The sequence below is a fragment of the Coloeus monedula genome (genome assembly GCF_965178545.1).
Source record: "Coloeus monedula genome assembly, chromosome: 9".
Lineage (NCBI taxonomy): Eukaryota > Metazoa > Chordata > Aves > Passeriformes > Corvidae > Coloeus > Coloeus monedula.
In genome coordinates this window covers 17,725,849-17,753,479 of record NC_138789.1, presented here as the reverse complement: position 1 = coordinate 17,753,479, position 27,631 = coordinate 17,725,849, and the positions used below count along the sequence as shown (strand labels likewise).

At 37.3% G+C, this 27,631-nt stretch overlaps 1 protein-coding gene across 2 annotated transcripts; it reads left to right on the top strand.

The window, feature by feature from the left end:
* The first annotated feature begins 188 nt into the window (after positions 1-188).
* Positions 189-27,631, top strand: DNAI3 (dynein axonemal intermediate chain 3). Of its 2 annotated transcripts, none has more exons than XM_082287346.1 (22): positions 189-217; positions 5,817-5,900; positions 6,091-6,129; positions 9,611-9,792; positions 10,337-10,441; positions 11,298-11,423; positions 12,821-13,020; positions 13,274-13,390; positions 14,062-14,246; positions 15,159-15,283; positions 15,387-15,476; positions 15,890-16,006; positions 17,429-17,557; positions 19,523-19,596; positions 20,983-21,121; positions 21,860-21,947; positions 22,623-22,753; positions 23,581-23,644; positions 24,004-24,134; positions 24,782-24,986; positions 25,386-25,474; positions 27,448-27,631. In XM_082287346.1, the coding sequence occupies exons 2-22, from the start codon at positions 5,831-5,833 to the stop codon at positions 27,595-27,597; spliced, it is 2,556 nt and encodes an 851-aa protein (XP_082143472.1). In that variant the 5' UTR covers positions 189-217; positions 5,817-5,830; the 3' UTR covers positions 27,598-27,631. The 2 variants fall into 2 exon arrangements, with proteins under 2 accessions (XP_082143472.1, XP_082143471.1); XM_082287345.1 differs by having other exon boundaries at positions 25,383-25,474.

Here is a 27,631-nt window from a genome sequence, read left to right as displayed (position 1 = left end):
GTGCCCCAGAGCCCCGCCGGTCGTGCGTCTCCCGCGCACGGCATGCTGGGACGGGTAGTTCTGGTCCGGCGCATCCCTGCAGCCGCCGCCGCCGCGGGGGCGGGTTTGCAGAGCAGGGCGCTGATTGCCTGTCCGAGCCGTCAATCACTGCTGGCCCCGTCGCCGTGACAACCGCGCGCCGCCGGGGACGCGCCGCGCCGGGGCCGCGGCCGCGCAGGTAGGGGCCAGAGGGCACGAAGGGCACGAAGGGCACGAAGGGCACGAAGGGCAGCCGGCAGCGCTGCGGAAGCGGGTGAAGCATGCCCGACTCGAGGGCACACGGGCAGCAGCCGGCCGGGCACAGCGGCTGGCGCGGAGCCCGCGACTGCCCTGTGCGACCGGGCCGCCTCCGCCGCCTCTGCCCGCGGCGCTGCCAGCGGGCCCGAGGCAGCGCCTCCCTCCGCGCCCCGGCGGGGCTGTGCCGGAGGCTGGAGCGGGCCGGGGACCTGACCCGGGCTGCAAACACTCCCCGGGCCCGCCGCAGCCCCCCCGTGCTGCTGCAAAGCCCCCCGCAAATCCACACTCCCCGTGCCTGGTCTCCATTCATGACCTTGTTCCAGCGACCCAGCTCTCACAAAACGATTATTTTTCTTACCTCTCCTTAAAGAAGTCTTATCTAACGTAAATTTTTACAATATAGCATTTCTGTTTCAAAAGTCATGACAAGGCAACATATGTTACTGTTTGGTTCCTGGCAGGACCAGGTTATGACAACTTCTATATCATACTTAGTAACTTTTAAAGTACCAACCACATTGTTACAATATTTTAATAACCTAGACCGGCTGTACTGGCTCATACCAGAAGTTGTGTCTGGGCAAGATTACAGTAAAGCCATACTTCCACTTTTTGCACCCTTTTTTTCTTGAATTTGTGGTTTCATTTCTATAGCCAGATGTATTATCGTTTTTTTTAGTAGCCCTCAATTTTTCATCTGTCAGTTTGCCCTGTTACTTTTTGAAATTGTGTGCTTCTGACAGCTGCCTGTCCACAGGCAGTATATTCCATAATTCAAGCGCTTTTTGTGCAATGAAACACTTCTGCAGTCCTGTTGTTTGTTCCTAGTTGTTTGTTCCACATCCATAAGCTCATGTGATGCCAGCTTGATCTTTTGTTAGGACCGTGAATCAGCATCTCCTCGTCACTTTCTCTATGTCTCTTGTGATTTCACTGACTTCTATCTTATCCTTTTCAGGCTAAAAAGAATCCTAGCTTATTCCCCGTACAAAACATGTTCTATGTCTTCAATCATCCTTGTTACACCTTTTTCAATTTTAATCTATTTCTCTTTGAGTGAAAGAAAGGAAAAAATAATGGAACACTGTATTAGCCAACATTCTAATGAAGTTTTCCATTTTGTTCTCTTACAGCTTTCTTATTAATTCTTAACCTGATTTTACACATACTGTACTTAGCATCCCAGATTCTGTAACTACACCTACTGGTTTCTATCAAGTAACAAAATCAGCACCGGGTTCAAGTAAGCCTGATTTAATGAAAAGTTGTAAGTGTGAAACCAGCTACATTCAAATAGAACTATTTGTGTGCTAAAATGATTGCCAAAACTTCAGCTGTACTCCCTCCACCTTCTCCAGTGAAGTTGCATCCAAATATGCACAAGCATTATTAATAACTTTTAGTAATTTTTTATTATTTGCTCGTTGTGTAGAGCAAAATAGAATAAATTTAATTAAAGGGAACATTGTACGTGAATTTCTGGTGAGACAAAGTAACTCTCAAGATGGTATTTTTAACAAGTTCCTAAATGTTTGCCAACAGAAATGTATTTTTTAGCTTGGTAGTGATACAACAACACAGAAAAGCAAGTAGCACATGGTTTTGATCCTTTCCTTGTAGTGCTTTTGTAAAATGGACATGCATCCAGTTCTCCTGTCATTCCAAATTATAGTAAATTACAGGCCTAAAGTAGTAATGCACACAAGCTGGACCTTAAATCATTCAATTAGGCCACCAATGAATCATTCTGTGTCCTCAAATCAGACAGCATCTTTTGTAGAACTGATAGCTAATTAACTTTTGCCTTTTGCAGTACCTAGCAACTTCACGGATTTGTTTTTGGCTGTAAATGTTTCAGTACATTAAATGATTAGGAGAACACTCTGATCTTATTTTTTCTCTTAAGCCTAATGTTCAAAATATTAGAGCCATCTGTCAACAAACTAGGCTATAAAATGCCAAACAAAGTTGTCAAATATTTGCCCAGGTTTTAGCAAGTACATAATGTAACACTGTGTTCCACTGAAAAACTGCAGAAAAATTAGACTGAACATAATTAATTAAATATTACTTACTTTTAAAAAATCAAATACATGGCAATATTTGTGACAATAGATTTTCAAGAGCTATAATTTTATATATGTCTTGCACTCTTAAATATGTTAATTTAAATGTAGTTTCCAACCTCCTCTCAATCATAGAATCATGAATTTTCATAAACATAATGGAAAGGCATAATAAATTTCTGTGTGTCTTGACAAGTCCTTTTAGAATAAGCAGTATAGAAATATCCCTAAGAGAATAGGAGCTAACCATAGATTTAAAAAATTAACTGTTTGGGTCATATTTTCAGACAGTCCACTAATACAGACTGATTTTTTCATGGCTTTCTTGATAGGATTTGGTAGTTTGTATAAAAACTTAGTGAAAAAATGCAAACCCCTGAGCTAAGAGGTAGTTTCTGAAAATAGTAGCTTTTAACTTACATATTGGGACTTTTGTTCTTTTCTACTTTTTTGGAAGAGAAGAGGTGCAAAAGGCTGCTCTTCAGTACCTATTTTAAAGTTCTCAGTGTGTGTTTGTGTCCTGAAGGGAGCACCTGGAGCTTACCATATTCCTGTGTAAAAACCAACTTTGCATATAGGCTTCGTAACTGGCTGTGGGCCTGGTTATGCTTCCAAAGAAGTTTCTGGAAGCTCTGCTTTCACTTTCTCTGCAGGCCTTCCATGTATCCTGACCACTGACAATCATATGCCCACAGGATGACAAACGGGCAGGGGTGATACGGTGTTGGGGATAGTGGAAAAGAAGATAAATAGTTTGTACCTTCCTATCTGCGTTCCAGCTGGGAGGTCCTGTGCATCCCAGAGGGAAGCACAAACAGCCCCACTGACTGCTCTATTCGTCTGCAACCCTTAAATGGGGGCACTTTTTGTACTAACAGATGCAAATACAGGCACCAGGCACTGACACCAGCTTCACCACCACTGCCCTTCTCTCTGTAGTGCTGCATCTACCTCTGTACCTCTTCCTTGCAATGTAGGAGGAGGAACTTATTACTGGGAGACCATTTTCAAGAGTTTTAACTGGTTTTATTGGTAAAATATACTTGAAATCAGTTGAAAGGAAAGGGATGTTTTTATTTGTGAGTTATTTAACTAAACATAGGCATGTGACTTACCTCAGCCTTCTTGGTGTTCCAGCCATTCATGTGACTTAGTTTAGGATACTCAGAGGAACTCACTCAAAATTTCCAAACTAGCTTTGTTGCAGTGCATAATTATGAAATGTTGAAGTAAGACATTGTGACTGGAATATATATGACAGGGTTCATATTGTCCTTCAACTAATTTCTACAACAGCTGGCCTTACCTCCTATCCTGGTGTGCTGTCTCTGTTACACAGAGGCATAAAGGTTAGCTTCAAATTAGAATACTCACAGAACCCATTTACAAAATGGGTCACAATTTTTGTATGTAAAATATATAAGAAGATAGATAAGAAAGAGTTTTGCACCTTTTTTCTTTGTAAATAAGGAAAAATTAGTCTCTTTTAACCATATGAATTGATATGCACTCTCTGTGAGGTAGGCCTAAGTGTTTCAGAACTGTAAGTTAAGCATATTGTATAGGCTCCTTTGAAAGATTATACCTACATATGAAAATATATAAAAATATATATTATATATATATGAAAATATATTTACTGCTACACAAAACTGTGTTAACAGCATTTCTACTCCTGTATTTGACAAAAGGACTGTGAGAATGAGGGCAGAAAAAACACCCAATTTTCTCCTTAGATTCCTTATACATGATTTGCAGGGTTTTTAAAAACATCATCCCACAGCAAAAGTTTCAGAATTCAGAAACATTAATTTTCTTTGCATTGGTATCATCATTGCATTGGTATCATCATTGCCTTTTGGAAGAAGCAGAAGATTAAATTGCTACCATTCTTCAGACGTGAATGAAGGGGACTGCATTTGCTATAATCAAGAGAGATTAAACAGAGAAATAGAGTAACATGCCATGGATGCAGCCTGCCACCTGTGGTCTGCAAGATCTAATAAGATACAGAAAAGAGTCTGAGGATTTATAGAGTATGTTTTTCTATTTTGATTGGAGTAAAAAAGAAAAATGCATAATTGTAGCAGGAGTGTCAGGCTCTGCTCACATTAAAGTCAACACTGAAATTTACCTTGAATTCATGGAAGGTCAACATGTATCCCAAACCTAGGATATTCCATCAGGCTATAATCCATGACTTGTATCTTGCCATCAGTGGCCATCTCCAAATTGAAATTCAGATCAGAAGCTAAGGTTATATTGCTTGCTTCTGGAGTATTTGAGAACTGTGTCACAAACAGTAAAACACTGTTTCTCAGTCTGGGTATGCCACTGAAATTGCAAATGCATGGGCCACAGCATGTTTTAGCACTCACTATTTTAGGCTGTTCATAAGGAAACTCTCAATATAGAACTTTTATATATATATAATATAGAATTTAATAAACTCACCTTTTCACCTTAAGCATCTTGACAGTGAATGTGCTGTTCACGTGCACAGGCAGACGGGCTGTAGCTCTTGTAAGAGATCATCAGAAAGAGTTATGTCATGCCAGTGTTCTTTCTGTCCTATCTGCATCCCCTTTCCTCTTGTTAGTGTTAAAATTGTAATAGCATCCAAGTAGTGGTGCAGACATTTAAAAAATGGTTCCTCTCCCAGTCAGTTTACAGTCTTAAAAAGTGTGAACATGGAAGAGGGAGGACACAAAGTGAGAGCCCCATTGTCCTCATCCCATCTGAACACCTCTGGCTCTTCAATATTAACATCGAACAATTTTAATACTTCTAGGAGAATTTGGGCCATCCTGGTTTAGCTGTTCCACGGGCTGCTAAGCGAGCACCTCCCACATGATGGTGCTGTACGTCCTGAGCAGCAGGCAGGCTGAACTGCATTTCTTGCCATGGAACTGAGTCTTTCCTGCAGTACTGTTCTAATCCCAGGTATTGGAACGAAGGAGGGCAAATGAAACAGGAGTAGCCTTCTATACAGTATCATCTCCTGCTGTGTGGTTGCTACATTTAATTATGTATATATCTTCTTCCCAAGTTTGTCCTCCACATAGCTACACTGAAAAATGAACTGGAAATAGAAATGCTTTGTTGCAGCTGAGTAATGATTTACACTTACGAACATTGGGACAAACGTTTATAACTGGTGGATTTTCCAGCATGTTCTTCTCACTTTAGCTCAGGTCCTTAGCTTTCAGTAGGGGAAACCTCTATCCTAATTTAACCTGTCACTATTTTGGACAGTCGGTGTTCATTTTTAATTGCCCTGGACAGAAGAAATCTTTCCACCTAGTACTTATGATATGAAAATATAGCTTATGATTTAAAATTATGAAACATACTTTTAGATGCAAATGAAAATATTACTATAATTATAAGCTACATAAAGTCGTGGACCAAATTTTCACTCATACATGGTGCATTGTCTATTTAAAATTATTGATGATATGTATCTTTCTCTAGAGAAATCTGAAAAAATGTCAGAAAGTGTCAAATCCAGCAAGACCACCTTGAAAGGTTCAAAAACATCGGGAAAGAAACAAAAAGGTAAAACAAAAAAAAGCAGCAATCTGGTCTCACATGAGATCTACCTTAATTATTTTGATCCCATGCATTAAAAAAAAAAAAAGAGATAAATTAGAATATGCTATTTTATATTAAAAACTTAGAGAGGTAAAATTACTTGTTACAGTTTTGTAACCAACACTACTGATAACATCATGTCATTATATTTCAGGTAAAAAGGATGAAGTTGATCTTTCTATGGCCAGTATAGGTAAGCGCTATGATGACTGAGCTTTAAAGTAGTAGTTCTGAAATACTCAAAGCATTTTGAGGCTTCAGTATTACTAATGCCAGAGAATAAAAAGGAAAGATTTTTTTTTTTTTTAATGAATGAGAAAAATTAGAAAATATGAAGAAATGCAGTTATCACAGTGATTACAGGGGGTCTCTGAGCAGCAGGCAGCGCAGCAGGAAACAGGTACGGGTTTGTAAAAGAGGGGTTTTTTCTTGGTTTGAGAGGAGTTGGGATAAGGGGAAATAAAAAAAGCATCACAACAGAATTATAGGGGGCAAAATGTTTGCATTTAGAAATAGTTTAGGAATCGAAAGAAAAACAAGAAATATTTTTATAATTTATTAATCTTTGAAGTTTGTCAAACCATTATTAAATTTCATGAGAAGATGATTTTAGAATATGACTTGTGAGTTTTAATCATAGATACCAATAGACATTGGTTAGCATTTTTTGTTTGTAGGGGAAAAAATTAACCATTTAAAAGTCACAATTTTGTTTCTGTGCAACAAAAGTTCAGTTTTAAGCATAGCCATAGTTAAGGGCTAAAAGTATGCAATTATCTGAATTTAACGATATTATTTTTTCTTAGACACCAAATTATTTTCAATGGTTTTTTTTGTTTTCCATATTTCTGGTTCTATTTTTCTTCTCATCTGATTTGTGCAATTATTCCTCAGATATAAAGTAAATTGATGTCAATGTAAAATTTATCTATGGTTTAAAGGAACCAGTCCAAAGGGTTATCTTATTAATTGGCTTGTAACAGTACAGCTTTTATTGTTAAAAGCTAAAACGGTGTGGCAAACAAGGAATATACAAACTGGATAATTTTTAAAGAAACTGTAAATTACCTGTTTTCCTACATGATCCTATGAGCACTGGGTGAAAATTGCTCTCTGGTTAGTGTTACCAAAATGGCTAAGCTTCAGGTAATGAAAATGCACAAAAAGTGATCCCTCAGAAGATTAAAGTGTTACTTTAAAAAATGTATTTTCAGTGTTCCAGGAAATACTTAAGTCAGTAAGAGAGAATTGTACCTCCACCTACTGGCAAATAAGGTTAGAGCTGTAACAGCTAAACTACTGCTACGAACCTGTTGCTGAAAGCAGGAAAATAACACTGGTGTAAGCAGACACTGCCTGTGCAAGAGTTAAACTCCATGCACGCACTCCTTAGCATAAGGTCTGCAAGTGTTCTTTACCTCTTCCTGAGAGTTTCTTGTCCTTTGTGAAGTTCTCGTAGCACTAAGAGCTGCTGACTTTTACAAATGATACAGGTACAATTTACTAACAGAAAAACAATGTGAAGCCTATGATCAGATGTTACATGCTTTTTACTGGAAAAGAGCATTCAATAAAAATGCTTATAATGTAAGAATTCCAGTATCAGGTCCTTATAGATTCTGTTAAAAATAATATTCAGCAATATAGAATTTTACTTCTTTAGACTGACAGGTGTAATTTTAATTCTGACCATTACTTTGTTTTTAACTTGGGCTTATAGCAATAGAGCATTGAAGAAAATACACTTAGGGTATGTGTCTTACTCTGTTTCCTCTCACAGTGATGTCTTTCGTACTTCTGCTTAACTTTAATGCATGCTTGCATCATTTCACTTGACAATGAAACCTACATCGCTTTAAAAGGATTTTTTTTAGCATTAGCATTTGTGCACAAGCCTGTACACATGATTCAGCATTTTAAAAACCATAGCATAAAAACTTATTGAATAAACAACCATTTCTCCTGACTGGGATTTCTGAGGTCTGGTGTTAGCAACAGTGAGTTTGGACCAGATGACTTTGAGGTCTTTCCCAATCAACATCCCTATGATTTTGTATTTTTTGGAAGCATCTACACAAAAGTCCTGGAACACTCCAAGATATCAAAAAGGAAAATCATGCAATATTGATTACAGCTTGTGATGAAAGTGAACTAATGGCCTGTGCATGCTACAGACTGTGTGTGCTATGAAATAACTAGTGGCAACTAAGTAATCCATACTTGGAATAGTGTAGCATGTACCAGAAACACCAGGCATGCCATTAATTTTAGTGATGACTATGGCAGAGCAGATGCAGTGGAGTAGCAGCACTGAAAGATTTTAAAGGATAAATGTCAGATTCATCAAACATAAAGTATTATGTGATAGGATTATGCAGAGATTAAGGAGGATTTATCGTTTTGTCAGTCCTTGTTGGCTTGGATTAGAGATGACTTTTCAAATACCGCTGACACAGCTGGTCACATTCATCATTTGAGGTATGTCAACTTCTCTTCAAGGTGTACACAAAGAGGAAAAACCCCACAGGTGCTGGGAATTAAGATAAAATACTAAGTAACTTAAACTAAGAGACTGGAACAAAGATGATAGAAAATATCAGCTATTATCACAACAGCCAGCACATTTCACTACAGAAAAATAGTACACCGTCTACATGTCCCTAAGTCCTTTAGTTTCCAGTTCACCACAAAGATGAACATCTGCTAACCTTCTCAGGCAAAAATATAGGGGCCTTCATGAGGAGTATTCAGAGTGAGACAGAGCATGAGTCTGCTAGCAGAGCAGTATAGCAAAGGAGGAGTCTCAGGCAGGATTCAACGAGCTGGGCCTGGAGCTTTTAATGTAAGCTGGAGGCAGAACACGTAGCATGAGGAAGACCAGCATTACATACATTGCCTTACTCACATACAGGTGGCACACACTTAACAAGAAGCACTCCATGTTATCCTCAGATTGAGTGTTTGCAGAGCACAGCTGACAGGTCACCTAACTGCAGCCAGCCTCCCCAAAACCAATGCAGACATCAGTGCTAGAGCAAGGATAAGAAATATCTTGTTCTGAGTTAATGTGTATGAACCTAACAGAGATCCTGTGTGTAGAAAACAACAGCTATATATTCTCCAGTAAAGCTGAAAAGAAATATCTGACTTTAGTGACCTTGCTTTAGTCTCATTTGATTAGTGAGAGATGGTCTCTACTACACTCTGAACTCAATGGGAGCAATATGAAAGTCCAAAATCAGAAAAGCATCCTTACTTGGGAGAAGCCTCACCTAGATTAAACTTTGGCTTAAATGGTGCTGCCCCACAGGAAAGGACCACGGTATATTTATTCAAAGGCTTTCTTAAGTCAGAACCATGCACTTCTGCCCTTGATATATTATAAACCAGTCCATTAAAGATTTTTCACTGAAGTTCTTAATAACCTGTTGCTCAAGAAGAAAAAAACCCTCATACCGGGGAAATCATATTGATTATGTGCAAAATGTTGGGTATTTTCAAAGGTTAATAAAGTAAATATAATTTGTATTTCATGCCTTCCAAAATACCAAAAACAAAGCTGAGAGATTCAAAGGCATTATGCTAGAAACTGTAAAGACATAGAGTTATCAAAGTATACGTGCATGTTTAAGCAACACTCTGAAGTTATCATGCAATTTTGCTTTTTTTCATAGGCCACCCAGAAATCTTTCCTTTGCTTTTGACTGCAAAGACCCAAAAAATTTTTAATTGCCGGGCTGATGAAGATGTCACAGAGGAAAATTGTTTCAAATGTATTAAAAAAGAGGACATAATTCAAGACCTGAAAACAAGAGCTAACACTTCTGATTTCCACCCTCTCAGAAAAGTTATTCTAGTATGTAGCTTATTTCATCCTCACTTTAAGACTTAATGCTCTCAGAGTGTCCATTCTTTTAAGGAACAGGTCTGTTCTTGTTTGACTCTGTAAATGCACCAATGCTGTAATATCTGAGTGCTATCATGGACTGTTGTTGACTCAAACTTTCTCATGGCTTGCCATGCATCTTTTTTACTAACTTCAGATTGAAAATATGCTAAAAGTAACATAAATACTATTAGTTTTGATTCTGTGAACTGACAGAGCTTCACATATTTGACTTCCGCTGATTCATGGCCTATTTATTGAGAATCATTCAAACAGTTTCTTTTCTGATTAATTCTCTGTACAAAAGATTCGTTTTGTCCCAGACTTATTTTTATTACAGAATAAACCCCATCTATTCCTTTAAATTAGCACGTGAAATTCTCTGTTAAGAACACAAAATTAACCTAAGGTACTAAATTTACACTAGTGGTAGCTTTTCCAGTCCCAACCTCATGTTTGTTTTGAATATTATTTGTTTTCAGTTTTCCACTAATTTTTTTTTTCATTAAAATAGGAATATCCAGGGGAAGAACTCTTGGTAGTTTTTGACCCAAAGTTCCAGTATGGACAGAACTTTTACATTGTTGCTTCTGAGGAAGCCAAGGAAAACCTTCTAGAGGTAAAATCCAAGTATACCACAGCATTGTTCTATCTATGAATATTTCGAGTCTCAAACAAAGATGTCAGGAATGGTGTTGCTAAGCATCCGGTGTTTCTCTAATGGTTAAGGTGATCATAGAAAAATATGTGTATCACTTTAAAAAAAACTTTTATATTGAGAAGGGCTAAATTAAATTTTTGTATTTTACTTCAGAGGGCCAGTATAACACCCATTGCTGCATTTTTTCATTTTTTAATAATGAGCATTAATTTTATTTGCCAATACCCGTATTTCTCAGACATAAAAATAACAGCCGATGAATATATTGAATATTTTCAAAGAAGTATTATACTTATTTTTCATAATATCTATGAATATATTTTTCAAATCATTAGAATGTTCTTGAGTTCTAAATAGCTCTAAATAGATAGAACTTGTGCACTACGCTGTAGGAGAATGTTTATAGAAAGATTATATAATTTTTCATTATGAGTTTGCCATCCAGCATCAGGGAATCAGGAGAAGAAACAATTAAGAAAAGTAAAATGAAGTGCCAGCCCATAGGCCCTAATGGAAAAAATCACTTCAAATTCTTTTTATATAGTATGATTTGCTTTCAAGAGGGCAATCCCTCTTTAGTAGTTAAATATTAAATATGCAACATTTACTGGAAAATTCTAATGCACAAATGAATGGGACTTAACCCAGCCCTACGGAGGGGCGCAGTATACCCAGGCTCACTGCACTGAGACCAAAGTAAAGGATGTGTGAATGAAGACTGAAAACTGGGTTTCTAGTTCATACTTACATTTCAGTAACAAATTTTTGAGAAAGCACCATTTCTCACTTTTCTTTTTCACCACTTCTTTTGCAGCTTTCAGCAACTGCAAAAGAAACAGAAGAAGATAGAGAGGAAACTCTGGAAGTCCACAAAGCTTGGGTTTCCCTTGGCAGCGAAAAGGAAGTTGAAGAAGAATCTGTTAAAGAAAGGGATACAAAGGTCAGAACTAACAGATGTTAGTCAATCCAATAAATATAAACCCCCTACATGTAAGCTCCTTTAAAAAAAAAGTCAGGAAGTTGGAAGCTGCAATCCCAGTTTTTCTTGAGTTCTTTCAAGAAAACTAACCAAGAGAGAGAAATACAGAAATAGCTAAACTTTTAACAAACACTGAAAGTGCTGCAGAAACGTTTTTTGTAAAAACTCTGTTCTCTTTAAGTCTTGCATTAGACATAACTACTTTTTAAGGTGTAAGTTCAAAAGTCCTGATCATCATTGGCACCTCTGCCACTTTTTGCTCAATTTGGCCAGATTACAATGGGAGTCGTTGCTCTGTTTCCATGAAGCTCATAGTATATAGGTGTCATTTAAGTAGCATGCAACACCTTTTAAGTATTTACAGGCATTACAAGCTGACTTTATAGAAGGACATATTTGATTAATTACATCTACAGATTATATTGAGAGAATTATATGTCCAAAAACTAGATCCACTCACAGCTGTCACTTAACTGGTGATGTGTGGGGCATCTCCAAGCATCTAACTGTCTATGAGTAATTTTTACTCAATACCTAAATCCCTCTTCAGGGAAGACTGGCTAAATTTTGATAGTTCTCGGCAACTGGACATCTCCCTTACACTTAAAAAGATGTCTGATTGTTCCAAAGCTAATTCACAGTCATTAAATTTAACACATTCACAGTCCAAGTATTCTGTATTCTGCAGTGCTGGCAAGGTCCACTCAAAAGAATTTTTAGTGTACTTTCCTTTCCAGTTCTGTGGGAGGTGCTGGGAAAAAGTACCTGGATATGAATCCAAGACAAAGCAATACCTCTCTACTGCTGGAAATCAAGTGCCTGCTTCTCTTTGTGGGCAGAAATCAAGACAAGTTCCTTCTTCCTTCCTAGTTCTCAACATAAGGAAACTCCTCCAAATTTTTTTTGCATCTTCTTCAGAGTGCTTTTCTCTCCCTAGGCACTTCAAGGGAAGCTGAAATACCTCACCCAAAGCTGAGAATTCCACTGAGAGGGAAGAGCTGAAAAGTTACATCTTGGAAGCCTAATTCAGTATTACATAAGGCTTCCTGCAAATCAATCCTTTAACTAAGTGTGCAGCTTTGATATTGCATGAATTAGAAATGTAATTCTCTTATTCTACTGCCAGTAATCCAAAAATGCTACAATTTCTTGTTTTACAAATGCAAACCTGTCTTCTATTACATATGCAGTTTATTTATAAGAGCACTTCTGAATTTCAAAGTGCAGAAATATGAGTAAGCTCAACACAGAAATCATTAATAGAACTAATTCTACAATTATATGAATGCTGCCATTTTACAGAATGAACTGTCCAAAAACTTTCTTTTCTGCTAGCCATACAAATATATCTTTTCCAGATTAAGTACAAAATTTCTCGAGTTCGCAGGAAGTTTGGTGCACCGATTACATTTACTGATAAGAATGCTTCAGATGATAAAGACAGTTATGCTGAATGCACATCCTATGAAGACAATACTTTTACTATTAAAATGATTGAAAGGGATGTGGGGGTGCAAACAGTTCCAAAAGTAAGAGAAACTAGTACTCAGACAAAATGGTAAGTATGAGAAAATATTTATCAGCTTATTTATTAAGCTCTGCACTGTTCCTTATCTCAACTAAAGTTCTGGAGTTACTCAGTTACAAACTGATTAATAGAACAAAATTGGATGCTCTGTTTGCATCTTTTTTCTTAAACTCTTTTCTAAAAAATTTCTAGAAAACTGTATATTTAAAATTTACACATTACATGGGTTTCTGTCTTTGAAATGTTTTCTATACTTACATTCAAATTTATTCCAATTGGGTAGGACCTATCCAAGAAACGCATCCACGCAGTATTATACTAGAGAGCTGTCAAATGAAGCAAAAGCAGAGACCCTGTCTTCTGAGACACTGAAAGAATTTCTTACAGCAGTACATATAAGGTAAAATTACTGCAGCAATACGCTTAAAGACTACCTGAAATAAAATACAAGCAAGTACTCTTCTCTGAATGGATCATTGGTCTGGTCAAATAACAATTTTATTTTTTGTTTCTATATTTTTTGTCTTTTTTATTATTATAATATTGACAAATGTTAACTTAATACTTGTTTCTATGAAAATAACCATGAAGTCTATGCTATATAAATATGAATGTTGGTTTAAATAGATATCAGAACTGCTAAAGTTGATAGCGTTACATCTTTTCAAACAAACTGCAAAGCTGATCTTTCAAACACTGCCCACTCAAGCAGATGGTTGTGCAGGGAGCAAAGGGGCTGTCCTACCCAAGATTATGCCCTTAGCCATGTCCCATTAATGGGACAAGTCCTACTTAATGACATTTTTTGCACAAGAATTGGACAATTGCTCTGTACTTGGTCCACAAAGAACTAGAGTTAAATTCTTGGTACAGTATCTATTTCTGTTTAAACAGAAGAGGGTTTCCTTGCAGTGATACATCACTGAGGAATTAATACTTGGTATTTTAAGTAATGTGGTCATAATTTTGTGAAAAACAAAAGCTACCTCTTTACAGAAATATTTGTAATTCTACTATTGAGTAAGTCACATCTGGATTATTGAAGTGTTAACTCTGCTTTTCACACCACAGAATGGAAATTGCATTGCAGCAAAATGAAATTATGGATGTTTTTTTTGATGACTGGAAGGCCCTAGCAGAAGACAAAGAGGAAGGCAAGCCAGATGTTTATCTTAAAGCATACCAATCATTTACAGATGTGCAGTATCTCAAGAACAGAACCATTAGCTGCGTTCGCTGGCATCCAACCATTTATGGTAATGCACCTACAACACTGATTTGAGTCTTCAATGACGGGTATTATATAGCTATAAAATATGCATCTTTCATAAAATCATCAGCTTTCAAATTTAAAAAGAAATCAAAACTGATTTAGTATCCCTGTTTGAATTGCCAATTCGAGACAAAATGAAAAATGAGGCAGGCAAATTCTTTGTAGAATTCACACAGGCAAGGCAAAGTCCTTTACCCTAATGTGTAAGCGGAAATCATAGGAAAGAGAAATTTCCCCCCATGAGGCTCATTTAAGCAGAGTTGCTCTGCCAGGCTTTGGTTGGCTCTGCATACCATTGTGCTTGTCCCCATGCCTCGCTCTCGTGGCACGCCTAATACTTGTGAGGAATGCTACAGCCACAATGGGACATGGCTCTGCCGAGTGCCAGGGAGCATCACAAGACATACTAAATGTCAGCTCCTGCTCCCTGCTGTGCAATATTGCTCTGCACAGCCAGACCTAAAGGCACAATTAAGTTCTATATAAATGCCCCAGATCCCACCATACTACTAGCCAACACTGCAACCTGTGTAAGAAAATTAATTGGGTTACCAAAGATTTGTTTTCTTGATGGGTGGCCAAGAACATATGCCTGTCACATCATTTCAGGTGCAGTATTACGCCATTGAGGAGCACTAGCAAAAAAAGAGGAGTTTTGTCCTGATGCATAGGTTCTATGACTCACTTTTAAATAACTTAATTTACAAAAATAGTCTCCTCAAAGCTGATCTGAAAAAAAAAAAGTAAATACATGATTGGTTTGTTTGGGGCTCCTGTCCTGCTTTGGTTTTTTCCACTGTTTTCAGAAGGCATAAACATAAGTCATTTAGAAGAATTATCAATGTGTTGAAACTTGAATTGTCTCTTTTGAGAAAATCTATTTTCTCTCAATCAGGGATTATAGCACTGTCAGCAAGAGAGCAGCCTTCGTATGAAGAGCAAGTTAACCTTTCTAATAAATCACTGCTCCATCAGTCAGTTATACTTCTCTTGAGTTTTTTTGACCCTATCTGCCTCCAGGTATTTCATCAAGACTTTTAAATATGCCAAGTATTTAAATAACATGAGAACAAACAAATGGTGCGACTGTATTTCTCAACTATCTTGTTTTTCTTCTCACTAGTTAGTGTTGAAGGCTCCTGAAGATATTTGCTGCTTTCAGTTCAGTCCAAGTGATCCAAATATCATTGCTGGTGGCTGTGTCGACGGACAGGTTTTTTGCTCTTTAAAAATAAATTTGCATATTTCTGTATTTTCTTCCAGTATAAACATAAGGGTGAAGAGAGGTACTGGACATCCATAGTAACACATAGAGACAGAAGAGTCCTGAAGCTCTCTTACCCCAGACTGAAGCTATGTCTGGTTGTTCCATAGCTGAGCCATTACTGTACGATGCTTCTTTGTAGTATTGATAAATAGGTCAAGTTGTAAAGACTTTTTTTAGAGACAAGTGTAACCTTTCTGTTGATTGCATCAGACTAAAGAGAAGATACTTTAAAGACTTCCTAAATTCTAGTGCAGAGAGTGAATTTCTTGTTTTTCCCCAAACCTCCATGATTTGAAAAATAAGGTGTATTAATACACATATAAAAATATAATTTGTAATATACTCATTTCTCACTGTAGGTTGTACTGTGGGATATTTCTAAACATGAAGAAAAGCTGCAAAGTGCAAAACCTGTTGCTGATGAAATCACTGACGTGTCAGAGGGTGAGCCAACAGCAGCAGCAGTGGTGACTGAGGTAATTTGGGGGGTGATGGTTGGATGTGGTGTACAGGGGTTCCCCAGCAGTGAGCACTGCAGCACAGAACACCAACTAAATCCTGGGCTGCATCCAAAGCAGCATGGCCAGCAGGGCATGGGAGGGGTTTTTGCCCCTCTACTCTGGTGAGATCCCACCTGGAGCACTGCATCCAGCTCTGGTGCCCCCAACACAAGAAGAATATGGAACTATTGGGGCAAGTCCAGAGAAAGGCCACAAAATTGGTAAGAGGACTGGAGCACCTCCCCTACAAAGATGAGCTGAGAAAGTTGGGGCTGTTCAGCCTGGAGAAGAGAAGATTGCATGAAGGCCCCATAGCAACCTCCCGGTATCTGAAGGGAATCTAGAGGGGAGGTGGAGAGGGACTCTTGGTTTGGAACTGTGGTGAAGGACAAGGAGTAATGGGTAAAACTTAAAAGAGGGGAAATTTAGGTTAGATATTACAAAGAAATTGTTTGCTTTGTGAGGGTGGTGAGACACTGGCACAGGTTGCCCAGTGGGAAATAATGAATACAAATTGGGGTTGTGGATGCCCCAACCCCAACAGTGTTCAAAGCCAGATTGGATAAGGCCTTGAGCAACCTGGTCTAGTGGGAGGTGTCCCTGTCCGTGGCTGGGGGGTTGGGACTAGCTGATCTTTAAGGTCCACTTAACATTCTATGATTCTATGAAATCAAGATAACAGCTGTTAATATGGTAAATGCTTCTGTTGTAAGTTTATTGCAGTGTATCTATATGTCTGTGGAGGAAAAATGGGTGAAGGTATCCTGACTCAAAAGAGAGGAGTAGATAATCTTTGCAATGAGACACTAAAAAAGATAACAAACCTAATGAGTTCATGAAATAAAACCATTATCACAATTATCATGATATAATTTCTACCTGATTAGTACACCTTAATAGGTTTACTGCCTTTTGTGAAACTTAGGCTTCACTGAGTCTGTTCTTTAATGGACACCAACATGCCCTCCACTCTTACCTTATAAAGCCTGTCAACTACAGATAGTGTTTGCTACTGAATGCAATGTTGAAAGTATTCTAGATGCTTATGAACAGAGAAAAGGTAGCTTGGAAGATGAGAAGATGATTTCAGTGGAAAAAGACAGTAAAGAGGATAAGTAGGAGGAAGACCTAAGAGCAGAGGAGACAGTAATGATGTGTGTGTCTGTGGAGGCACATTGGAATTCTTTTCAGAGCTTCATATCCAAAGACGTGTTTTGATGCTTTGCTTTTTATTTTTTTTTTCCCCAAATGGAAGGTATTAGACCCCTAGAAAGTTATATAAACTGATCTGAAATATATGAAGAAGCATTAACAGAATGCAAAGTAACCTTTTTTTCTTTGATAGATCTACTATTTTATTTTGGAAATACACTAAGATTTCTCTTAAAACATTTCTAGCCATCACCTATCCAAGGCCAGCAGAGCAGCACAGAGCCACCTCTAGTGAGACACTGTGCAGCCTCTTCCATACCATATAGTAATGAAAAGCCAGCAGCAGATATACAATGGCTACCATGTAACTCTGAGGTGAGTTTAAAGATTCACTTCTCTTCTTTTTATTGCTTTTCTAATCTACCATCTCAGAAATTCTAATGCAAACACAAGAGAAAATACCGAAGAGTTAATTATTTGTACTCATTATTTCTCACTGCATTTAGTAAATTTTAATAATCTGGTGCCTCTTGTCATGCTCATTGTGCTTTATAACTGTACTGTGCTCTCAGTCTGATATGAATCTGCTCATACTGGAAAAAATTTCCTTAACTTTACAGAAAATTATAATTCAAAATTATAGTAAGCCTTCCATATACAAAATGTATTGAATTTCTACTATGAGCAATCTAGCCTGTCACTAAGAATTCCAGGAAATAACTTCAATTACGTAAATATCTGGATACCCAACAATGGTGTTATTATAGCCACCTTAATTTTTCTAGATGCTGCCTGTGTACTCAAAACTTACTTTTTCTGTGATGGTTTTAAAGCTCCAAAGTACTTAGGGTCTATGTACTTAAAGGGTCCAACAGGAAGACTGGGTGCTGATTTACTCTCAAAGTATTGCAAATGGTTGCTAAACTAATGTAAATGTCATCAAATGCAAAATAATGACAGTGGAAAAGCAGGCCAAGAAAAAACCTGAAATCTTTAAAAGGTTTATGGAAATTATATATCCGTGAATTTTTGAAAAAACAAAACAAAACAAAACAAACTTCAGAGATACTACAGTCCTTAGTGACATTTCCAGAAAAGTGAGGAAAAGGGCACACATTTATCATAAAAAGACAGCTGATACCACTGTTCATTATTATTTTATACAGTAATAGTCATGGATACTAATTGGTACCAGATGTAAAGCATGAAGAGAGGGATTGGACAGAACATTGTTGTGGTTTTTGTTGTTTGGGTGGGGTTTTTTTAGCCAAGGTTTAGGCTCAAAAAGCTGTTTTTGTGTTCATCTGGGATAACAGATACAGGAGACCCAGGCTTCATAAAGAACACTGACAAAGGAGTCACTTTGCCAGTATTTAGCAACATGTACTGGGACTTATTTTTTGTTATATAAACATGGAATATGTATCAGCCTTTACACAACACAGCAGTTTTTATGGCACAGTTCCTAAAATCAGCAGTTTTATAATTACATATTCATGAAAAATTATTCAAAGTCACATCCAGAACCTAATTCAGCTTTGCCTGGCTGCAAGACTACCATTGTGATTACAGGTTGACAAACTCATGCATGAAAATTAGAGTAGGCCTAATTTGGCCTAAAAAAAAAAATAGCTGGAATTTTGCTGCAAACTTTATAAGTACAGTTTTTGCCAAAATATGTTTGTTTTTTATATATTAGAAGTTAGATTTGATTAGCTTATGCTCACTTGTTACCCCTGACACCTTTCCTTTATTTTCCTGAGTAATTAAAATTAATTTGCTATAAACCAATAACTACTTGGTAAATGATAAGTAACATAAAACCTGCAGAACCCCACACAGACAAACTAAAATATTAATAATTAACATTTGAAGGCACCATTACGATCCCACAGTGAGGCTTAGCCAAGAGATAATTTAAGATAGATGACCCATGGTGTAAACTTGGCAAAGAGCCATCACTCCTACTACAGTGAACTGTTGGAGATAAATCTCTCAATTACCAGCTCTTTGGTTAAGCTGCAGAAAAGAAGTTACAAACATGGCACATTAAAGAGGGCCTGACTTGCAGTGGTACAGGTAAGTATTTATCCTTCTAAGTTAATTTGGAATTTTAGGTGTGTAGGAGGCAAAGCTGGTATCAGTTCACTTGAAGTACATTTGTAAAACAGCTTGACTTTATAACTGCAAATTAATATGTCCTGATTTTCAAACCTTACCCAAGCAGAAACAGTGACTTTATTTCTAGTAGCTTGTTTTGTGTTGAAGTACTTATGCATCAGAGTGTGATTTTTGTCTTTCATCTTCTTCCCTTGTAATAATTATTACTGTCATTTTCAGGGTGACCAGAAGGGTGGTACTTCTGAAAACAGAGATGAAAACTACCTGCAGCTTGTAACCTGCTCCCCTGATTGGTATATACAATACATACTCTACAAGACATCTTTCAGTTTCCTTTGGAATACTTTATGAAGCATAATCCATGATTTAACTAGCACATTTCCGGATTCCTATCAGCATATCCTGAGTGGCTGAAATTATGTATGCAGAAGACAAGTACTTTGCATTCTTGTCCAGTCAAACCCTTTACAGTAATGGCATTAAGAGCTTATTAACTGAAAATCCTTGCATATATATGTTTATATTCTGTGTATAACACCTTCAGAAGAGTGTTGATCACACATGCATTAGCCTGGAAAGCCACATCCCCACACTTATATTTGATTGTGTGACATGCACAAAAAGCTCCTAAAAGATGCTAAGACCTATTTCTACAGAAATACTGTAAACTCTAGGTAAATTTGGAGACTTAGCTGGCAAAATTTTTCTTTATGAATCTCCTCTTTCGTGGACTGAATAGTTGTAATAGTTATTGTTCTGTGTGACTGGCAAGGGAGCAGAATGCAAGAAGTGGAAATAAAGGTTTAGCTTCCATGATGTCAGAAGGCTTAAGGCTTCAAGGCTGCATGGCTGGGCTGAATCACATATTTGTTAGTTACATCAAAGGGAGGGTCAGAGAGAGCAAAATTTTATAATGATGCAAAGTTATTTTCCCTAATCAAATAACAGAGAAGACTTTGAAGAATTAAATGAGAAGAAAGATCGCAAATACACTTCTTAATAAGTTTGCAGTGTAATGCAAGTAATTCACATAGAAGAAATTATTTTAACTACTCACCCACCAGGGTTCTAAATTGAAAGTATTTACCTGAAGTTAAGAACAGGGAAGTCACTGTAATGTCATACTTGAAGAGCACAAGTCCCTGAGCAACTCCTGTTAGAAAAGGGAAAGAGATATCAGCAATGAGGAAAGTTTCATTGGCTGTATCAAACCTGTGAGTGAATGTCCAAAGTAGAGCAAAAGGAACAATCAGAGGGCTGAAAACTGCAATGAGATAACAGATACAAGTGAGTGGAGCCATTTGCCTTGAATGTCAGCAAATTGATTGGTTCACACAAAAATTGGGACTGATCTTCAATTTGAATTACTAAATTACCTGCTACAGCCTTCAGGAATTTCACCCAGGCACTGCCAATTAGTTCACCCAATAACTGTCCATAAGCAAACTGTATGAATACTATCAAGCTGCTTTGGTATCATTAACTGATGAAATGGTAAATAAAGAAATATATTTCATCACTTACAAAAGAAGAAATTAATTATTTAGCCTTTGTCTGATTTTCAGAATCTCTACTGTTATATAAGGCTTGAAGATAAAAGGTTAAAAAACCCCAAGCTTTAAAATTTAAGGAAAATTGCATGTAACTTCAAACCAAAACACTATACAATTATTTTGCAGCTCAATATTGTTTTGGGATATTCCGTCCATCGAACATCGTCAAAAATTTTTAACTGAGAAAATAAAGGAGGAGAAAAGATCTTATATACCCCCAGATACTGATGAGGATTTAGATCTCTCCTGGAAACCTCTCATAAAGGTAGTGTACACAAACACAGAACACAGGGATCAAACCAAACTGTAGATATGGCCAGAACTCCATAGGAACATATTCTTTTGCTTCCCAACTCCATTTTTTCCAGCAAATTGTGACTTCCTTGTGATTTTCTTTCTGATTATGTAGTTAAATACTTCAACCTTCCTTTGAAACGTCAATAAAATGCATTTTGTAAAGCTAATTAATGAGAAACAGCATGACTGCTTCTAAAACACTGCAGTAGGTGCAGAAGTAGTTACATAAACAGTGTTAAGTTCCTGTCAGCCTTTTCAACTGCTCTGCTGTCTATCTCAGTGGGTCCCAAATGGTGGAACATGGTCATAGTCAGCAGAACCATAATTACTAGCAAACAAACATTCAGTTTCATGAAAATGGTCATAGGAGCTTGTGAAAAAAAGTGAGGTAAGAAAAAGAAGTTATCATTTTAGACATGCTGATCTGTGCTGCTCAGAATTGCTGCAGCTGGCACAGTTTTCAAACCTGCATGACCGCTGGAGCTGGGTTGTTTGGACTTTTTGCTAGAAACAAAGCAAAATTCTTACAGGAAAAAGGTAACACAAAGAGCATTTTCTCCCTGCTTGTATGTGAGGCAGCAAATACTGCTTGTGGAGTATTAGAAACACACTGCAAAGATCTGTTCCATTACAGCAGAAAGCCATTCAGACTTGTACCTCAAAGATCTGACACAACGGTTTAGCAAATGCACTTCTTTCTGAACAGATAAATCTGCGTGAAAGGGATTCCAACACAGACTATGGTCCCACCAGAATTAGTTTAAGGGAACTACAGTATCGTTACAAAACCTCAGGTAATATTTTTATTACACCTTACTGAGGAAAATGTTTTTAATAAGCTTGTATTTCAGTATATACATAATAAAAGCAGAGCAACAAAATGCTGTATAGCTAAACACACCTGGGGAAAATATTTCTTAAGTATACTGATATTCAGTGTGTGACCTACATTTGTTAACTATGAAGAGATGTGCATGTACTGAATCCAAACTGAGCAGTTCCATATACACAGTAACTCTATCTGGTTTCACTTAAGAGCCCATGCAAATCCCCCACCCAATCTCTTTATCCCTGAAACAGTTTTGTCCTTTTCAGCCATTACAGAAAACTATTTTTAGAAACATAATCCATTCCCTGGAGCAGAGATGTTAGCTCCTGGTTGCAGCAGCTACGGGCCATGTGTAAGGGCAGTTCCCACAGAGACACTGGTGCTGTGTAAAACTGGTGAAGAACAGGATGGTGCTCTCCTAAGTATTGTCTGGATGTGGGAAGCACTGACCAGAGCTGCAGCAATGGGGAGATGCCACCAGGAAACCATAACCCACAGAAATGCTGCTTTACTTGGCAGTCTTTCTTCGTATCTTCTCTTGAAATTCCCCTCATCCACAAACTACCTTTACAAGACAAAGGGTTTGTTAGGTCTGATAAATTCCATTGTATAATAAAAAGATGTAACTGTTGTTTCCCAGGGAAGGCAAAATCTCTGAGCACACTAAGAGCACCCATCAAAGAGAGCCCATATACAGAGATGAGTGCTTCTTCAAGCAAAAATCTGGAAGTGCTAGAAAATATATCCACCAACTTTTTTTTTGGAAATGAAGTAAGTGAAAATAATATATTACCAATTAAAATGTTAATCTAAGATATCTAAAAGACTGAACAGCTAAATAACAGTTTTCACAAATGTATGGACTTCCATGTTTTCTTCAGGTGTAAGTTAAAAGATCTTTCTGAACATGCCATATTTTACTTCCATACTAATACTTTTAGCTACATGCTTAAAAAATTGATAAACCTGCAATATTCAATAGATGATGAACCCTTACTTTGAGGGCAGATTTAGAAAACATTTTCAAAATATGTTGAGCTTAACCACCTATTCAGAACCAGAGTGTTTCCTTATTCCAGAACACATAAAATCAGTAACTTCTTTTAGTGTCTTCCCACATGCCAGGTGAAAACATTTATACTACAGTTTGGCCCCCAACTTAATTTCATTTTAGGAAATCCAACTATTCATAGCCCGCTACCCACCCTATGCACCTAAAATTCATGAATCTTTCCCAGTTCTGAGTTCATACAGAAATGAAAATTTGGATTCTAGCTATCTTTTTGCTTCCCGTCACCTTTTCCCTAAATACTGGAGCAAAGCATGAACTATAAAAACCAAGCACCTAGTTCTGCAGGAAGGACTGCCTACATACATCATGGCAAGTAAAGCTGTTTTGGCAATACAGAACTGAAAAATGGTGATGCAAAACTTTAGTGTGTTTTCAGTCATTGGCTGCAAATTCAGGTTTAAATTTACTCAGACTAGATTTAATGATGGTTATAATTAAGAAAAGTCACAGCTTAAAATCAAGTCAGTTTGAAATAAGCCACCAAGCTCTAACATTAGCATTTGCTTGATTTTTTTTGTCACTACAGGATGGAGAAGTTGTTTATTCTGACTGGAAAATGAAAATTGATACTCATTCAAAAAAACCAGTTAGTAAGTTCAAGTTTCTCTATATCTGTTTAAATCTTAATATATCACTAACTTTAAAATATTTGTGTCTATACTCTGTCTTTTTAAGGTTCTTGCTCATAGCTCTAATAGTCTATCTCACTGATGACACCCAGATTTAACAGTACCCTCAAAAGTGCAAGCACTTTAGCTGGCATGACAAAATAGCACAAAGATGCTGGCACAAATCATGGATGTAAATAGATTTGTGGCAATTCCAATTCCTGTACCTTGCGAGCAAAAATAAAGAGGCTGGTATCTTCCAGGCCTGTGTTGAGTCCTGCACTCTTGTTTCTTGATCAATGAGGCACTAGTAACAAGCAACTGCCTTTTTCCTTCATTAGGTCAGATGCACTTGCAGAAATACACCCTCCACACTGAAACTATCAACACTCTCCAGAACTCTCCATTTTTCAAAGACATCTTTCTAAGCATTGGAGGCCAGAAGTTTGCCATTTGGAAAGAAGGGGTTACAGTAAGTTGCTTTAACACAGCTGTAACATATGGGATAGGTATACAAGACAGGTCTGTAACAGGCTCAGAGACTGTATTTTCAGAAACGTGTAAGTCACAAAGCTTCGTAGCTTAGAAACAAAACAGATATAAAAGAAGCTTTCCAGCTTCTTCACATCAGAACACTATTTTAGATATAGCTTAGTAAACTCGAGTTTTACAAAAAAAGTGAAGTGACTTTCCTAAATTCCAACCTTGTGAAAAATGTAGCTTCCCAGCTGTTCATTTCTGCTGCTAGGGGAATGCACACTGAGCAAATCTGAAGAACTTGTATTTCAGGACAAGGTTTTTTCATCATGTGAAGACAAAGAAACATGGGGGGTTTTTGAGTTTGTCTCATGTAGGAATCCAGGTTAGCTGCACCTGACAAAATCTCCAGACTATAGGTTTTAACAGCATACAGACAGGAAGTGAGATACCAGGTTTTTTATTTCCCCACAATCCTTTTTATCTGCAGCGGGTGGTAGGAATTTTGCCATTGATATAATTTTTGTAATGGGACCATTTAAATTGTGAGCATTTTCCAAAGACAGGAGATTTGAAGTAGTGAATTGATAGTACTGTTTGATTGTTGGGTCTCTCTTTTATTTGTTTTCAAAAAAAATTAAGAATGGACCAATCCTTCAGTCAAGTTGCTCTGCAGGAAGATACACTGCAGGACAATGGTCCTTAACAAGACCAGGAGTTTTCTTCATTGGCAGAGACAATGGAAATATAGATATTTGGGACTTAATGAAGAAAACTCATGAGCCATCTCATTTCCAGAACATCTCCAAATCAATCATCACTTTCATCAGCCCCTCCAGTGCCTCAGGTATGTTGGTGGTGATTACACTTCATTGTGCTACCCTGTTTGCAAAATGCCCCATGACTCCAAGGCACACAAATCTAACTACAAATGATCTTATATAAGTACATACTTCCACAAATTTAACACTGTACATACAAAAATGGATACATCAGTTCTAAGTATACCACCATGGCATAAAAGCAACTGAAAATATTTCATTTTAAAAAGTCTGTTAAAAGAAAAACTTTAAAGGAATTAATAAAATAAGAGAGCAAAATGGTTGCCTTTTTTGCTGCAGTGAACAATAAACTAAAAAGACCAGAAAAAAAAGGAACCCTCTGTAGCTTGTCTTTGGGTGGAGGTTCACATTGCTGTTGGAATTTGGATTGTTTATATGTTTTTTTGTCAAATATCTTTCAGCAGAGCAGCATTTTCTAGCTGTTTCTGATGATCTTGGAATACTGCATATTTTGGAAATCTGTCAAACACTATGTCACCCTTCGAGTAATGAGGTTGGTAAGAATTTCTATTAAATCTCTTTGACACTTTATCCTGAAAACTCCCAACACACAAACAAGTCTGCCTAGAGAAAAATGCCTTCAAATAATGGCAATTAATTTGAGATGAGTATAGCCATATTCTCCAAAGATCACCTGTAGCCAAGCTGGCTTTGCACAGAGCTTAGATAGGAGTCAACTGAAGGAAATCTCAGTGACAGTTGGCAGAATTCCACTGTTCCAACCTGGCTACATGAAAACACAATTAAGAGGTCAGTATTTTTTGCCACATCCATAAAATGACATCTTTCATGCATTAAAACAAGGCTTTAGAGTGCATAGCAATGTATATATACTGAATTCCTTTTTCTTTACACCTTCTTGTCCACATTTGTGTTAATTTTTTTCCTTTAAATTTAGTAATTCAATTTACATGTCTTCGTATCTGGTTCTAGTTTAGTGAAAGCACATTTTGAAAACTGTTACTAACATTCCCACTCATTCATGCTCATGAAATAAGGACTATCTGTACCAAAAGGCCATGGGAACAATGCAAGCAGTTTTAATTTCTCTTTTTTTTCTACATAGTTTTCAGTTGTTCTTTTCCCCCCACTCCCAGCCAAAGATTGAGCCAATGTTTCAGTCTAGCAGTCATGCCTGCTACCTCATCTGTTACTCTTACATCACAAAATCATCTTCCCATTCTATTACAGTTTTAAGTTTATGCAGGCACTTAAATAGTTCATAAACATCCCATAAAGGTCTGCCATGCACAGAGCTGCCGTAGGCAGCAATAAAACATCAGGTCAGCAGCTTCATTTCAGTAAACATAACTTCTCCAAAACAAAGCAGGAGGTAACTGAGTGATATGAGGAAACACACTGCTTCTGCACAGATTACCTGTGTTTGGAACTAAACTGTTTAGGGTGCAGAATTACCAGCCAAGGAACAGTCACTAATATTTAGGTTATGCCCATTGTAACTGAAGTATTCACTGAAAAACACTAGGCTGTTGAAGAGACTAATAAAAACTAAAACACAGAATCCCAGATAAAACGAATGCCTAGTGTAACACCAAAGTATGGTAGTTTATGGTTTCTTTGTGCTTGAAGTTGGTCACATCTTTACATTGTTTTGTTGCAAACTACTGGGAGAAATAGAGATATTTATATTTTCAATTTAGATAAAATATTAATACCATTCAGACCATCAGCAAGAGATCTGTGTCTCTGGGCATGTAATGACCCTTGTTTGTCACTGTGTTTACAGCATGCCAGTGTACTTGATTACTTCGAAAGAGAAGTCAAATATCTGAAGTACTGTGAACAGGAGTTTAAAGAGTATCAAAAGTTTAAAGCCAAAACAGAATTGAAATGGAGCTGGAGAGAGAGAGAGAGAAAACAGTATGTTATACTTGGAGTTAAGAAAACTTTCTGTGTTCCTTTGTATCTTTAAAATGCACCTATATTGCTAGACAGGATTTTCCACAGTATTTTCAAAAAACCAAGACGGATATAATCAGAATAGCTTAGCAGCTCTTTATTTCATATTTACAGTTCTTAAGAATGGAAAAGATGGTCCTAGTTCATGTGGGTGCATTTCTTGGTCAAGTGAATCCCCTGCAAGAGCATTAGAGCCTATGGACATTTAATAACTATGAATTTGCTTTTCATTTTACACCAGTTGCTTGTTCAAAAAGTTACATTTTGGCAACTTCTCTATAAATATTGCTCCTTAAAGGAAGGATGGCTTCCAGCCTTCCATTCTTTACTCACATAAGAATTTTGCCTATCCATTCTTTGGTAAATGGCTTAATAATACTAAATAACTTAACTGTCATTTCTTTGGTTGATTGATGTAGCCCTAGGTGATGCCTATTTTCATTAATTTGTGACAGCTCTGACACAATCCATTGGAAAGCAATGGGGTCACATACAGGTTTCAAAGCTTAACAGTGCATTATTTCCCGGTACGTTTTTTTCCTTCAGCATATGACTACAGAAAACAAAAGAAGAGATGGAGGAGCAAGAAAATGCACATTATACTGTGTTTCTGGAGCTGGAGAAGCAGACAGTAATGGATTTAGAGACAAGAAATACTTTCCTCATTGGATGCTTGGAGCCCATTATCACCTTTAGAACCAGCAAGCTTTTTATTGAAAGACCTCTCTTT

What these genes read in the sequence shown, in the direction of transcription:
- DNAI3 (XM_082287345.1), top strand. Translation starts at nt 5,831, where the DNA reads ATGTCAGAAAGTGTCAAATCCAGCAAGACCACCTTGAAAGGTTCAAAA. An exon ending in CAGCAGCAGTGGTGACTGAG is followed by an intron (nt 16,007 to 17,428) that starts GTAATTTGGGGG and finishes AAACATTTCTAG; the next exon opens with CCATCACCTATCCAAGGCCA. An exon ending in CCTGGAAACCTCTCATAAAG is followed by an intron (nt 21,122 to 21,859) that starts GTAGTGTACACA and finishes CTTTCTGAACAG; the next exon opens with ATAAATCTGCGTGAAAGGGA.